The 17,019-nt window shown below is 42.2% G+C and overlaps 1 protein-coding gene across 3 annotated transcripts in view; it reads right to left on the bottom strand.

Moving 5' to 3' along the window:
* The window catches only part of unc5db (unc-5 netrin receptor Db), a 164,972-nt gene that overhangs the window by 68,872 nt on the left and 79,081 nt on the right, over nucleotides 1-17,019 (bottom strand). For all 3 annotated transcript variants that reach the window (XM_037258271.1, XM_037258272.1, XM_037258270.1), the window contains exons 3-4: nucleotides 6,028-6,171; nucleotides 4,377-4,480 (exon numbers count right to left, since the gene is read on the bottom strand). In XM_037258271.1, the coding sequence (XP_037114166.1) occupies nucleotides 4,377-4,480; nucleotides 6,028-6,171 (248 nt within the window). The remainder of the gene's footprint in view (nucleotides 1-4,376; nucleotides 4,481-6,027; nucleotides 6,172-17,019) is intronic.

Raw genomic sequence — 17,019 nt, forward strand, 5'->3', positions numbered from 1 at the left:
CATACATACATACATACATACATACATACATACATACATACATCTCTCTCTCTCTCTCTCTCTCTCTCTCTCTCTCTCTCTCTCTCTCTCTCTCTCTCTCTCTCTGTATGTATGTATGTATGTATGTATGTATGTATGTATATATATATATGTATATATATAACTATCGCATTCGATTGGGAAGTGAAAATTCAGCTAAGAGACATAGAGAAATCGTACCCACATACTGTAAGAGTAAGAGGACCAAACCTTATTTTGAACAATTTCCCAAATCACACCTTAGTCAGTTCCAAAACCTACTCATTTATTTCTCACATTGAAATCTGGCGAGTGTCCTGGAATTTAAAACAATTTGGTTTAATGTTGGTTCTGTGCTCGACACGGATTTTCAATAATGAACACCATGTTCAAACATAAGGGTGTCCATGTGTGCACTTGGCACCAGGACACCCTAGGCCGCAGTTCGATGATCGACTTTGTAGTCGTGTCATCGGATTTGCGGCCGCATGTTTTGGACACTCGGGCGAAGAGAGGGGCGGAGCTGTCAACTGATCACCACCTGGTGGTGGGTTGGCTCCGATGGTGGGGGAAGATGCCGGTCCGACCTGGCAGACCCAAACGTTCTGTGAGGGTCTGCTGGGAACGTCTGGCGGAATCCCCTGTCAGGAAGAGCTTCAACTCCCACCTCCGGCAGAGCTTTTCCCACGTCCCGGGGGAGGCGGGGGACATTGAGTCCGAGTGGACCTTGTTCCGCGCCTCCATTGTTGAGGCGGCCGACCGGAGCTGTGGCCGTAAGGTCATTGGTGCCTGTCGTGGCGGCAATCCCCGAACCCGCTGGTGGACACCGGCGGTAAGGGATGCCGTCAAGCTGAAGAAGGAGTCCTATCGGGCCGTTTTGGCCTGCGGGACTCCGGAGGCAGCTGACAGGTACCGGATGGCCAAGCGGAACGCGGCTTCGGCGGTTGCTGAGGCAAAAACCCGGGCGTGGGAGGAGTTCGGCGAGGCCATGGAGAATGACTTCCGGACGGCTTCGAGGAAATTCTGGTCCACCATCCGGCGTCTCAGGAGGGGGAAGCAGTGCAACGTCAACACTGTTTACAGTGGAGATGGCGTGCTGCTGACCTCGACTCGGGACGTCGTGTGTCGGTGGGGAGAATACTTCGAAGACCTCCTCAATTCCACCGACACGCCTTCCATTGTGGAAGCAGGGCCTGAGGACTCTGAGGCGGACTCTCCAATCTCTGGGGTTGAAGTCACTGAGGTAGTTAAAAAACTCCTCGGTGGCAAGGCCCCGGGGGTGGATGAGATCCGCCCGGATTTCTTAAGGGCTCTGGATGTTGTGGGGCTGTCATGGCTGACACGTCTCTACAGCATCGCGTGGACATCGGGGACAGTGCCTCTGGATTGGCAGACTGGGGTGGTGGTTCCCCTCTTTAAGAAGGGGGACCGGAGGGTGTGTTCCAATTACAGGGGAATTACACTCCTCAGCCTCCCTGGTAAGGTCTATTCAGGGGTGCTGGAGAGGAGGGTCCGTCGGGAGGTCGAACCTCGGATTCAGGAGGAACAGTGTGGCTTTCGTCCTGGCCGTGGAACAGTGGACCAGCTCTTCACCCTCAACAGGATCCTCGAGGGTGCATGGGAGTTCGCCCAACCAGTCCACATGTGTTTTGTGGACTTGGAGAAGGCGTTCGACCGTGTCCCTCGGGAGGTTCTGTGGGGGGTGCTTCGGGAGTACGGGGTACCGAGCCAACTGATAAGGGCGGTTCGGTCCCTGTATCACCGATGCCAGAGTGTGGTCCGCATTTCCGGCAGTAAGTCGGATTCGTTCCCAGTGAGGGTTGGACTCCGCCAAGGCTGCCCTTTGTCACCGATTCTGTTCATAATTTTTATGGACAGAATTTCTAGGTGCAGCCGAGGCGTTGAGGGTGTCCGGTTTGGGGACCTCAGCATCGCGTCTCTGCTTTTTGCAGACGACGTTGTGCTGTTGGCTTCTTCAGGCCGTGATCTCCAGCTCTCACTGGAGCGGTTCGCAGCCGAGTGTGAAGCGGTCGGGATGAGGGTCAGCACCTCCAAATCCGAGTCCATGGTCCTCGATCGGAAAAGGGTGGAATGCCCTCTCCGGATCGGGGATGAGATCCTGCCCCAAGTGGAGGAGTTTAAGTATCTTGGGGTCTTGTTCACGAGTGAGGGGAGGATGGAGCGCGAGATCGACAGGCGGATCGGTGCAGCGTCGGCAGTAATGCGGACTCTGTACCGGTCCGTCGTGGTAAAGAGAGAGCTGAGCCAAAAGGCAAAGCTCTCAATTTACCGGTCGATTTACGCTCCTACCCTCACCTATGGTCACGAGCTATGGGTCGTGACCGAAAGAACGAGATCCCGGATACAAGCGGCCGAAATGAGTTTTCTCCGCAGGATGTCCGGGCTCTCCCTTAGAGATAGGGTGAGGAGTTCGGTCATCCGGGAGAGACTCGGAGTAGAGTCGCTACTCCTCCACGTTGAGAGGAGCCAGATGAGGTGGCTCGGGCATCTCATCAGGATGCCTCCTGGACGCCTCCCTGGGGAGGTGTTCCGGGCATGTCCCACCGGTAGGAGACCCCGGGGACGACCCAGGACGCGCTGGAGAGACTATGTCTCTCGGCTGGCCTGGGAACGCCTTGGGATCCCCCGGGATGAGCTAGATGAAGTGGCTGGGGAGAGGGAAGTCTGGGAGTCCCTCCTGAAGCTGCTGCCCCCGCGACCCGACCCCGGATAAGCGGAAGAAGATGGATGGATGGATGGATGGTTTAATGTTATCCTGTTACCTTTGCTGACTCAGTCACTGAGGAGAAAACATTATTTCCTTTAAAATGTTGGCACTGCTGGTATCAAACAAGTATATCAATCTCCTAAAGGTCATAGGAAGCGGAAAAGACGTGGCCATCGACTGATGGGTTTCTGAGTTTAATCTGGATGAATAACGTGAGACACTTGATTCACATCTGCTCTGCTCAGAGGGAGTATTTACATACATACATACATACATACATACATACATACATCTCTCTCTCTCTCTCTCTCTCTCTCTCTCTCTCTCTCTCTCTCTCTCTCTCTCTGTATGTATGTATGTATGTATGTATGTATGTATGTGTATATATATATATATATATATACATACCGTATTTTCCGCACTATTAGGCGCACCTAAAAATTTACATTTTACTAAAAAAAACACAGTGCGCCTTATAATGCAGAGCGCCTTATATATGGATCAATTGATGAATTTGTTGATCCATACTGGTTGTACACAGTGCTCTGCCAAAATGTTTCAGTATGTTTTAGTACGACTAGTAAATTACAAGGTCGCATCGCTTCCCAACATTACGGCAACTGTGGTCAAGGGGCGTCACCGAATAGCTGTTGTACCCGTGAGGCTATTTCATTTCAAAATAGGCTGCTCCGTTAATGTTTCGAGTAAATTTACGTATTGATAAGGAAGGGAAACATAGGTAAGCAGTACCAATGTGTTAGATCGAACTTTAGTCAGTTCCGATCATTTTATAGGAGATCGCTTGAGAAACGCGATTGTTTACACTTTGCTGAGGCTCATGGGGGTCTGCGAGCTGAGGCTCATGGGTGTTTGCGGGTGGCTAATGCTATAATAATAGCTGCTATACGCACCAGGCTATTTCATGTCAAAATAGGCTGCTCTGTTAATGTTTCGAGTAAATCTACGGATCAATATGGAAGGGAAACATAGGTTAGTAGTACCAATGCGTTAGATCGAACTTTAGTCAGTTCCGATCATTTTACAGGAGATCGTTTGAGAAACGCGATTGTTATATATGGACAAAGTTTTAAAATGGGCCGTTCATTGAAGGTGCGCCTTATAATCCGGTGCGCCTAATAGTGCGGAAAATACGGTATACGTATATGTATATAACTATCGCATTCGATTGGGAAGTGAAAATTCAGCTAAGAGACAGAGAAATCGTACCCACATACTGTAAGAGTAAGAGGACCAAACCTTATTTTGAACAATTTCCCAAATCACACCTTAGTCAGTTCCAAAACCTACTCATTTATTTCTCAGATTGAAATCTGGCGAGTGTCCTGGAATTTAAAACAATTTGGTTTAATGTTATCCTGTTACCTTTGCTGACTCAGTCACTGAGGAGAAAACATTATTTCCTTTAAAATGTTGGCACTGCTGGTATCGAACAAGTATATCAATCTCCTAAAGGTCATAGGAAGCGGAAAAGACGTGGCCATCGACTGATGGGTTTCTGAGTTTAATCTGGATGAATAACGTGAGACACTTGATTCACATCTGCTCTGCTCAGAGGGAGTATTGGGTTCTCGTCTTTCAGGAGAGAGGGAAAGAGAAGTGTCCGTCATACCTCTGCCACAGGCACTCCCTCTGGAGGCCGACAATGCAGAACGATCATCCCGTTGATTGGCACTTCCTTCCCCTGGGGATCCTGCTCAAAGTTTTTTCTCAGGTCTGTGTGGGGAGATAAGAGGCAACTGTCAGGTGTCAAGTGTGACGGTCATCTTTACATCAATCCAGGACACCTCAAAATGGCTGCCCTGACCCTGACCCTTTGTGCCATGACCTTCAAAATCCACTCTGTGGTCGAGAATAAAATGGCCCTGTGCTAGGCGATCTGTTTACAAGGTGGTTTAGCGGACACACTGGATAGCTCACAAATATTGCTCTAGGCCAGTGGTTCTTAACCTGCGTTCGATCAAACCCTAGGCGTTCGGTGAGTCGGTCTCAGGGCTTCGACAGAGCCTCCACTGTGGAGGTCCAAACATACCTGATTTATTGGGTAAATCTGTGATGACGCATTTCTGAAGTGGTCTCGCAAAGGCAACAGCAGAAGTCACATTGATATGCGGTATGTCATTTGTTTTGTGTTCATGCATTGTGTTGGTTTTATTCTTTGAACAAGGTGATGTTCATGCACGGCTCATTGTGTGCACCAGTAAAAAACATCTATGTCTTGAATTTGATCCCGTGAAAGCACGGGAATTTTGTATACAACTCCTCCGTGAATGTGCATTTTCGTTTCGGCATTGCTTGTAAACACTTGGTGTAGAGTGGCTCGCCCACCCTACTTAATGTAAAGTGACTAGATTTGGGGAGAAGGGCGTTACTTATTTGCGAACGATACAGAGAAACCTGGAATTGAGTGAAATGGAGCGGAGTAGCAATTATATTGACAATGCACGTACCATGCTTGTAGGCAGTCGAACAAAAGTCCCGGACGATTTTGAAATTCCCCCCGAACATTTTTTTAGGTCTCAAGAGGACGTCTGGTCAACATTATTCTATTCTATTCTATTCTATTCTATTCTATTCTATTCTATGCTATGCTATGCTATCCTATGCTAATATGTTTTGTGGATTTGCTGGGCAGAGTGTACTTGAATAATACGACAATATTCTGACAAAAAGTACAAAATGAGGTCTGTACTTAATATTGGCTTCTTGTTCAACAGTTTGGTGCAATCCTTGAATTATCATTTTTATGCAAGAGAGCACTTTAAATTGTAAAAAAAGGAAAAAAAAATACCTACAATCAAAGTATGTTATCTTGTTTGCTTCAAACCTGTCAATCGTGCACTTATCAATTGTAAGTGTCCGGCTGTATTGTTGGGTTAGGATAGTGCATCTATTATACCTGCATTGAAAACAAAATATTAAAAACTCAATATTCCAAGGCTATAGTTTCTGAAATATTTAATCTGTCACTGTATTCTGTATGCTTGTCTCAATTAAATGCATAACTAGCATTCCTGATTTCACCAAAAAAGTACTGTTTTTTCTTTAACCAATAAATTGTCCTTCAAAATGAAACCTCAATAAACCTGAATAAAAACCTCAAATTTACACAGAATAACTAGTTCTGTAGTTAGACGACTAGAAAACGCCATACAAGTCATACATTCAGTGACTTGAGGAGGCTCAAGGTCAAGTCATGTGACTCGCTACCTCTGCTATGAAGTAATATACTTCAGCCGCAGTTGGACTGCTGAAATACTCACAGGCGATGCGGACTGTAGCCTTGCGACTTTTGGAGGTCCCCAAGTGACTCCATGCCACACAGAGACACCAGTAGTCTTCTGGGCCATGGAAATCCTCAACCTGCTGACGGGACACGTTGATCATCACCTCCCTCACCTTTAGCCCTATTAACAGAGGAGAATATTCTTTTAGTTTTACACCTTGTGTGAGGATGATTACACCTCAGACACCCATTTCTAGTTGCACATTCAAATAGTGTCAGTTTATATCGATGAAACGTGTGAAACGTGGAATGGTGATTTTTTTTATTTTAGTTACTCGGTAAATCGGGCAGTTCTGGAATGTGTTAATGAAAAAGGTACAAATGACAGCAAAGCTTTCAACAGCATATGTAGAGCAACTGTGTAAGCGAATGCAAGAATGTGATGCAACAAAAAGAGTATCATTTTATGGGATTCTACCACATCATATAGCACAATACTTTTATATTCTTAAATGCATTGCAATAGAGGAAGAAGGGAAAAAACACTGGATTTAAACCCCCCCTCAGACAACTTAAAACATTTTGTTACCATGTCACAAATCTTAAAATCGCTTTACGCACACATTTTAATCTGATTCATCGGCTTCAGGCAGATATGGGTTTTCATTACTCCTCAGACTGTACCCTACATGATCTCTAACGCTGTTGAATTAAAGGGAGGACATGTTGAATGCACTGGGACTTTTGTGGTGCCACTCTGATAAATAATGCTTTAATCTGACAAGCTCTTACTCCAGTCAAACAGCTACATATGGTGGGTGCAGTTTGACAAATGATAAAATATTGAGCAGATGTCAAAATGAATACCAATTAAACCCATCTGGATGGCAGAGGAGATCTATGTTGCTGTCTGCCGTAAAATTCAAATGGGAACTTTTCAAAGTGGTTCTGGGTGCAAATGCCATAGCTCACCAGACTTGTGAGATACTTTATATGATTTCGATATAACACATCCATTTCTTTAAATCATTTTTTCATTCGCTCATTCATTCGTTCGTTCATTCATTCATTCAGGTACCCAATATATATGACTATTTCAACACATGAACTAGGTCCCGGAACATATTAAATTTGTATGTAGAGGTTTGACTGTAAAACGATCCCTCCATGGCTTGTTTAAAGAGTTTATAGAACCTCAAATAAAATATTTTTTGTTCATTTTAGGTTACAAAATGGTCAACTGGTTTGCACGTCCGCCTCACAGTTCAAAGGTCTTGGATTCGAATCTGGGTTGCGGCATTCCTGTGTGGAGTTTGCATATTCTCACCATGCCTGCGTAGGTTTTCTGTGGGTCCTCCAGTTTCCTCCCACATTTCAAAAGCATGCACGGTAGGTAAATTGAGCACTCTAAATTTCACTCTGTGGTTTTGAGTGCGACTGGTTGTTTGTCTGTGTGCCCTGCAATTGTCTGGCGACCAGCGGGGGGTGTCGCCCGCCTTCTGCCCGATGTCAGCTGCAATAGACTGGGATAGGCCCGTGACCCTTGTAAGGATAAAGCTGTTCGGATAATGGATGAATAGTTCATTTCACAAGTCTTCAATGTATCAGGGCAAGTGCTACGAGGACTCTATTGTAATTGAAGGAATTATACTTTTTCTCTATAGGCCTAATTATTATTTTTCTTTTGCTATTTTATTTGTACATTTGAGAGCCTAAACAAAAACTCCACAAACCTTGCCTGCACATCGGGAATGATAAAAAAACAAAAACTCCGTAGCGCCCCTTACAGAGCTTTAATTGTCCAGGTATGTGTGACCTAGAGCTAAAAACAGGGCGACACGTATAGCATCCCAAACAGCACAGAAAAAGATAAGACAAATTTAGCTTTTCAGATTTCCTTTGTCACAAAAAAGGAAGTGTCCAATAACTCCCCTGTAGATGCTCCAAAAATTCCAAACTGTATCGTCATGTTGTGAAGACATTTAAATGACACAAAACACTTTCCCATCTTGCCTCCAGTGCCACTCACACACTGATGTATGACTGGGTGTAAATGCTTGGTCGTGGGTGGCAGGGTCATAAGCACGCACTGGCTGCCATGCTTCTGTCAGCATGCCCGAGGCAGCTGCGCTACATAATGTAGTTTACCACCACCAGACTGAGAATATGCGAGCATATGAATAATGTATCCACTGTAAGCCCTTTGAGTATCTTGAAAATCACCATAAAAATCTGATGCATGATTATTTTTATTACTAAGAACGTTGACCAGATCAAACTGAAATCTGTCAGAAAAGCCTGAAAACACTGAGTTTATGTTAACGTTAAGTTAATGTTAACGTTAAAATCTGTGGAACAGTGTAAAGACTCAGAACATCCTAGAACATGTACTTGGTTAGGTTTGTCAAAGGCTGTTGCCATGGTGACACACAATTTCGACAAGAGAGCAATGGTGTTTTTGAGGGGCTCAACATGCACAAAAAACTCATGGAACTTTACACACACATCAGGCTTGGCAAGTCAATATTCTATTGTGTTATTGTTTGATTTCCAGTAAAAGGCTTAGTCGGGCCGTGGTACCTAACACCTTGATCTATGAACATTTGGAAGGACAGCAAACAGCCCAAGGCTCTTAGTGCTAAACCAAACAGGAAGTCTGCTAATCTATTTTCTTGGCCTCATTTCTGTGTTTTTATAGATTAACTAACTACTTCTACAAATTGTATTCGATTGACTCCAAATTTGGTGTTTCATCTTATTTTTTTTTTTAAGTATGAGCATCTATGCAGAACTCAAGTAAGTGTTTTTTTGTTTTGTTGAATGCTGTTGCCCCGGTAATGTGTTCGTTTTGATTGCCTAAACCTGTGAAAACATAAACCTTTGTATAGATATCCGACAAACAATATGTGTACCATTTTTACTCTAAACTTACAAATTCTTTGAAGTACAAAACGTAAAACAAGGAAAGTCTCTCCCCAAAATAGGATTTGATATGTTTCTTTATACATGGGCTACGATGCGATTAAAGGATGCAATAATTTTAAAATGTAATGGTTCCATTTAATTTGATTCAGTGGGATTATGATTTGATGTTACAGCTGTTTAATAATGAGCAACATGTAAATACTCTCCCAAGCCCAAACTAATTGAATGAAAAAAAAAATCATCATGTCAAACTGATTTACAAGTCAATTTATAAAAAGACTATTTAATGGAGCGTGATATGATTTAAGGATGCAACGATTTTGATTCAATTTATGAAACAGTTTTCTATTTGAAACGGTATTTGTTACAGCCCTGATAGTTACACAATTAATCTCATTTGAAAATGATATCCAATGCATTTATTATTTTTAGATTAATTCATACAGCAATATGAAATGACTGAAGTTAGATTAAAGATTAAAGTTTTGTAAGGTGTCTATAAGCTGTAAGACGTTTGAGATCGACTGTGTACAATGGTGAGACAAAATATTGATTCTGAGAAATATGACACACTTATTGATACACTAACATCAGTGATTGTTACTATCCGTGTCCGACATACAGTACCTGATATGAATCTGTATTCTCCTTCATAGTCCATCAACATGCACAACGAAAACCTGTTTTATTCCATTATATTTTTAACATTTGCTTGCTTCACAAATTGCTGCGCCATTCATTTTGTAAAAGCAAAGAGTCACATTATCATTAATAATGGAGCCCAATGTTGTTCCAGTGTTTCACAAACCAAATGCTGGCAACCTTAGTTGATGAGCTAGCTTTTTTCTCTCTCATTGGACTGGCAAAAGGGACTTGCGCTAATTGTGTCTTGTTAGTGGTTGCAAAGTTGTTTGGCCTCCATGTCATAACTCCCACCGTGTCATCAGGCAGTCAAAACCCAGGCCATGATAGTGTATGATTCAATAATTCACGCCATTATTTCTACGTGTATCTTTGCAAAAACAGAAGTTTTATTATTACTATCCTATCTCACTAGATTAAAAATGTGTACTAACGTGGGGTCAGGGTGTGTATCATAAACATTACAATCCTTCTGAAGATGCTCAGAAATATCAAAACACATCATATATAAACTTTTCCAAAGAGATGTTATTGGTTTTATGGCACTGCAAAACTTTCATAACATTTTATCTTAATTTTATTATTTATTTGAAATTATGTCAAGAACATCATCAAGTATATCAATTTTAGTAATATTATTCTGTGAGTGAACAGTGCTTTGGTAGCAAAAAATAAGCAAATCTTTAATGGGTGATAGTTTACAGTTTAGGGACACAACTGGAAAGAAAATAAATCCCAGCAGTGTTTAAAATAAAATTTCACCTCTGGATGTTCTGCTACTAAATGTGTGTAGATAGTGATTGTTAACAAAGGAGCTTGTTATAGCACCCGTTGTTAATGTGCCACTTATCTATTGTCTTCGTGCAGCAGGCTTGAAATATCAGTCGGACCCTAAAGGCACAAATTAATTTAAGGATCTTTGTCCTTGTCATCATTTTTTCATTACTGGCCAGGATTTGTGCTAGATCAGCATGTTAAAGTTTGATTAAAGGCTTGATGCCACATGCAAACTAGATCATTCAAGATTTTCTGCATATTGAAGTCCGATTTTTTCCAACGCGGACTTTGTCCATGGCTATCATCAGGTGCCTGTGCGGGCTGAGGACCCTTTATCGAGTTTTTTGAATTCCTGCGCATGCCTTTTCGACTGAAGGGGCGGCACGGATTTTTCACAGGTTGATGGACTGACTCTGTGTTGCGTGACCCCGACTTTGTGTATATCGCTACAACATTCTAGTGGCCAGTCCTTCAGCAGAGGAAAATCTGTCGCACTTAACACAGGTTTTCAAGTGTCAAGATTCACACTGACTGATTGTTCACCCGATGAAATGTCAGTTTGGTCTGTCTGTGATCGATTCACAATTGGCCACCGCATTTCAGCCCAGGGCGAGTTCCCTTTCAAAGTGCAGGCAGTGATGGATTTGCACGCAACTGCCAATGAACAAAAAATAATTTCCTGATAATGTTAAGGGATACACATTATGCATTTAAATCACAATTTAAATCACTTCCAAGATGGTTTATTAAAAGTTCTCTGGCATAATATTTTGCAAATTATTCAGAAGAATAGGAACTTTAGAACATTTGACATCCCATCTTATGCTTCGGTATACCTAGCCATGTTTGTGGTTTTGGTCTTCCATCCATCCATCCATCCATCCATCCATCCATCCATCCATCCATCCATCCATCCATCCATCCATCCATCCATCCATCCATCCATCCACATCCATCCATCCATCCATCCATCCATCCATCCATCCATCCATCAATCCATCCATCCATTTCCTATACCGTTGTCCCCACGGGGGTCACGGGCGTGCTGGAGCCTATCCCAGCAGTCATCGGGCAGTAGGCGGAGGACACCCTGAACCGAATGCCAGCCAATCGCAGGGCACACGGAGACAAACAACCATTCACACTCGCTCTCACACCTAGGGGCAATTTGGAGTGCTCAATTGGCCTACCAAGCATGTTTTTGGGATGTGGGAGGAAACCAGCGTGCACGGAGAAAACCCATGTGGGCACGGGGAGAACATGCAAACTCTACACCGGGAGGGAATCGAACTTCCTAACTGTGAGGTGGACGTGCTAACCAGTGCACCACTGTGCCGCCCTGGTCTTTAATTGGAAACCATTATTATAAGGGGTTATCCCTTGAGATGAGTCATCTTATTTTAGAGAGGATCCAACATAAACATTTAATAAACATAATAGAGAGAAATAAAAATCAAATGCTCTTCCATTAGATGTAAGAAGGTACATTCATTCTGTTTATCCACCTGTTGCCATTCATACACCAGAGTAAGTCATGCTTCCTGTTGGGTATATCAATTTTCTGTTCAGTTAAACAGGCCCATATTTTAAACAGAGGAAGTCAATTTGTAAGTAAATTGAGACAAAAGCATAATTATTTCATTAGTCATTCATTTTGTGACTTTATTGTTTGGTGGTGTGCTGTGGGATTTAATAAGTAACATGAGCAAACATATTTGCCTGAATAGCGTGAAAGCACAAAATGATGTGACACAAACGGCACAAGTAATTAATTTCACCTTTTGGCATTCCACACAACAAAATACGTAAGGCACTACAGACTAATTGTAACAGCAAAAGCTGACTGCATGAGCTGTTAGTAGCTCTATCGGGAAAGAAGCAAAACAAAACATTGACTATTTTCGATTTTGACGCTGGAGAAACAAAAAATTAAAACAGATTCTAAAATCGCAACCAATGAATCAAACATAATGGCAACAAAGACAAAAACAATGGAATTTCCAACATGGGCATCACTACATTTGAATCTATGTTAGCATATCAATTTTATGAGTTTATAGTACTTTTAAAAAATATATAATAAAAGTGTTTGATTCACCTGTATTATGTGACCACCCGGGCAGATGTGGTACCTACAACGGTACTGCACATTATGGATGCAAAGACAGAGTACAAGCAGTAGTAGTAGTGATGACTTTATAAAACAAGCAATACTAAGATAATTTCATTCAAACAATGTCGCTGAATGTGCTTCGAGTGGTGTTTTTGATGAACAAAAGAACATGTTCTTTTTCAGTTCCGTAGTCGAGTCATTCCATTTTTATTGTATTCGTCTTTAAACGTATTCATGTTACGAGTGGAATCATACTTACAAAAGTATCAAGTTGGCAATTACTGAGCAGACTAACAACACTTTATAAGCAAAGGTAAAGAAATGTTTGCAATATTTCTTCAATCAGTGCTGGCAGCAGCTGAATGTACTTTTTTTTTTCCCCACAAGGTTTTACGTAGAGGGTAGTTGAGCGCTCTATTTTTGGAGGAGTTTGCTGCCTTCATGGTAATTGAATTCTGCAATGTTGCCTTGATCCAAACAGGACTTCATCAAATGAATATTAATAGATAACATTAGTGGATCCTAAAAGTTTGCATTGGTGTTCAAATTAAACAGAAGTCAATAGCAGCGTTGGGAATAACAGCGTTGCTAAAGCAGTTGATTATTAGTTAATTATGAGTTTAAACCTCACAACGCCATTTCTGTTACAGTGAACTTAGTTGTGTTGTTGAATATATTATGGAACAGTGAATTGTGGCGCCTTACAGTGAACTTAGTTGTGATGTTGAATATATTATGGAGATGATTGACATAGATTGTTCGTTATTGTTGACAATATGTAATTACCGTTTTTTTCCGTGTATAATACGCCCCCATGTATAATACGCACCCTAACAATGGCATGTTGATGCTGGAAAAAAGCCTGTACCCATGTATAATACGCACCCAATTTTTATTTATTTATTTATTTATTTTTTTTAAGTCCCAATGATCGTCACACACGCAGGGAGGCAATGGGTCCCATTTTTATAGTCTTTGGTATGGTCTTAACTAGGCTGGATGTATTTTTTTTGTTGGCGTTGATTTCTCCGACTGCCCGTAAAGGCACCACCGCGATCAGCTGAAAAGAGAGGAAAGTGACGTGCGGACATGTGAAAAAGGCGGCTCTGTATGGGAGAGACGTTGAAGAGGAATAATAACACCCTTGGAAACCAAAACTTGCCCCTCGTCGTGACTCGGAGCCGCAACAAATGTTTCGGATTTGTGTAGGGTACATTGTGACAGCAAACGAGCAGGTGATCGAGCAAGCGTCTGATACGAGAGCATTGCGTTCGTATGGAGCGTGTTTGAAGTGAACAGCAGAGACGAAAGGAACAAGGCAAAGTGTTGTGAAATAAAATATTACCTGTAATACGCATTTTGTTATTTGCTGATTGTATTAAACTATCACATTCATTGTCAGTCAAGAAGAGAAGAGGACTATTATCCCTTCTTTGACGAAATGACCAGAGCACAGTACAAACACACTATTGTTCTTTCGGTATTTATTCAACCCACATTCTTTCACAACATGACAAGAAGAGAACAATACATAAATCAATACTCGTACCAGTACCATGATTTTCTTAAAAAAAAAAAAAAAAAAAAAATTAAATTAAAAAAAAAAAAATTAAAAAAAATTGTACCCATGTATAATGCGCACCCCAGATTTTAGGACAATAAATTAGTTAAATTTTGCGTATTATACACGGAAAAAAACGGTACCTGTGATTTTGAGCATACTTACTTTGTAAGTTTACAACACTGGGCATGTGTAATAAGTAGCAAAATACCAGTCGCACATGACAACACTGCATTGGTTTTTCAATGAGTTGACATTTGGACAGGTAGGCCTATACAAAGAGAAATATGGGGCCCTATTTTCATGCCTTGCCCCTGTCGAGTGCAAAGTGCCTTTTCACTGTGCGTGAGTGGCGTTTTCTTTCAAGAACAAGGGTATTTGCGCCGTTGAGGGAGTGAACACAGCCAGCTTCTTTCCCAACCGATGCAAGTGGCTCCCCTCAGTCCCATTAAAGCACAGGAGAGGCACATAGTCTACATTGTGGAAGTGCTTGCTGGAGTCCATGCAAGCGAAAGGCAAGTGCAAAGTACATTTAAGAGAAATTGCAAGGTCTCCACTTGCAGATAATGTAAATTGGCGGTTGTGAAACGGGCACCACCTTTCACCCTCGATTGTGCATCTGTGTGTGATGAAGCTTGCCTCCACATTTCCAGAGAATCCGAACTATAAGCTCAGGAGAGATTGCAAAACTGAGATTGCAAAGATCTGAATATTTAAAAAAGAGAGAGAGGGAGAAAGAAAGCGAGAGATACTAAATAGGAAATAGGTACAGGCCCAGCGAGCATCCTCTCTCACTCTGAGGAACAAAATGCTCAACACACCAAAGAGAGTCAGAAAATAGCAGTTCAGGATTGCAACAAGGAGAACCAAGGAGACTCTTGAGTACTTATAAGATACCAGCACGTGATGGAAGTCCATTACTTAGACTAGAGGCCTGCCAAAAGATGATCTGCCCACACCCTACTTGATGTAAACAAAGAGCTCATTGCTTATTTACCAATGACGACAAACAAAGGGCACTGCACACACTGCAACACAGGACGTGCAGTACAATCTGGAGGTACCGAGCTCCCTGTTCGAGTTGCAAACAAAATCTTCGTAGAAAAATCATCTCTATTCATTTTTTTTTGTTCACTATTTTGGATTGTATCAATTGTGTTGGCATGGACTAGCCGATGTTGTGTTTCTTCGTGCTATGTAACCATGATTGGCAACGTACATAATGCACAGCTGTAAAATGAAAACAAGCTGTATCACTCCAAGGAATAATGGCGAAAACCATTGCAATTTTTTGCAAAATATGCACTTCAATTGCAAACTAATAATAATAATAATTTGTGTCGCAAAGCGTTTTTCTATTATTTGTCATATCACTGTGTGGGGAATTGGCAATTTAGTGCTCCTTTCAGCTGCAGGGCTGGGCTAACTAGCCTGAGACTGGTGAGGAGTTTACCGGTTAACTTAGCAAGTCAGTGAGCGATTGGCTAAGGCAGCATTATGGTAGCCAATCAGAGCCAGTGTTTTTACACGTGCGTCGAAGCACATTAGTTTGTAGTCACACACAACAAAAAAAGAGAAGAGACAGAAATGGTGAGTTAGGAGCTAGCCAATGAAAAGTCCGCATTTTCAAGGTGGCGAGGTAAACATTTCAAATTCATTGAGGTTATAGGCAAAAACGTGCATGTAATGTGTTGTGTATTTTTTTAACTGTAACTCAAATAGTTACTTTACCAGGTTAACTAATTACTTTTATCATAGAGTAATTCAGGCGGCTCGGTGGCGCACTGGGTAGCACGTCCGCCTCACAGTTAGGAGGGTGCGGGTTCGATTCCACCTCCGGCCCTCCCAGTGTGGAGTTTGCATGTTCTCCCCGGGCCCGCGTGGGTTTTCTCCGGGCACTCCGGTTTCCTCCCAAACACATGCTTGGTAGGCCGATTGAAGACTCCAAATTGTCCCTAGGTGCGAGTGCAAATGGTTGTTTGTCTCTGTGTGCCCTGTGATTGGCTGGCAACCGGTTCAGGGTGTCCCCCGCCTACTGCCCGATGACGGCTGGGATAGGCTCCAGCACTCCCGCGATCCCCTAAGCGGTTCAGAAAATGGATGGATGGATGGATAGAGTAATTCAGTTACCAACTCAGTTACGTTTTTGAAAAAGTAATGAGTAACTAAATACTATATAACACATGGATTGCCAACCGGTGCTCCGCTGCCCTCTAGTGGTCCGCAGGTGGTCCGCAAAATTGGAAATGGAAAATAATTGTAACATTTAGTAAAATGTATTTACTATTTAGACTTAACTTTCCAGCTAATTTTGAGAACAATCAACTGACTTCCTGGAGATGTTTTCATCAAGTGTAGCAAATTTGAACAGGATCCCCCCCCACCCCAAGCAAAGATACAGGGGATACTAATTCGATCAGCAGCCCTATTACACTAACGCCTTAGTCAACCTGTGAGAATAAGTACCCCCTCCCATTTTCAAATTCCTAGCCATCAACATTTTCCAGCCAACGGTGATTCCTAGTCAACCAAATACTCTTTCACAGCTTAGCTCGGTTATAGAGTGATAGATTTCAACCTTAATGGTGGTGAGTTCAATCCTCAAGTCAATTTAGACTAGATTTATTTTCCAGCTAATTTTGTGAATCATTTACCCATCCAAATTATGTCAAATGTAGCTGAGATTCCCAAATTAGACATACAGATGCAAATAAATAGCCTGTATAGGTCTATCCTCCTTCAGTGCAAAATAAAATAACATTCCGCCAAAGCAGTGGTCCCCAAGTTGCTTCTTGGTTATAATGGTGGTCCCTTGGACATAACCAGTTGAAAAGGCCCGATATAACATATATAATATACCTAATTACATTTTCAAAGTAACGTTCCCAACACTGTAAATGAAGGGCGAATAATAATTGTCTTTACATTTGATGGCATTCTGTTAAGGTTAGTTTTCTGCTTTCCCTTATGCTTGCTTTGCTTATAGGCTTCAATTTATAATTCGGTCTTAA

The sequence above is a fragment of the Syngnathus acus genome, chromosome 9 (assembly GCF_901709675.1).
Source record: "Syngnathus acus chromosome 9, fSynAcu1.2, whole genome shotgun sequence".
Taxonomy (NCBI): domain Eukaryota; kingdom Metazoa; phylum Chordata; class Actinopteri; order Syngnathiformes; family Syngnathidae; genus Syngnathus; species Syngnathus acus.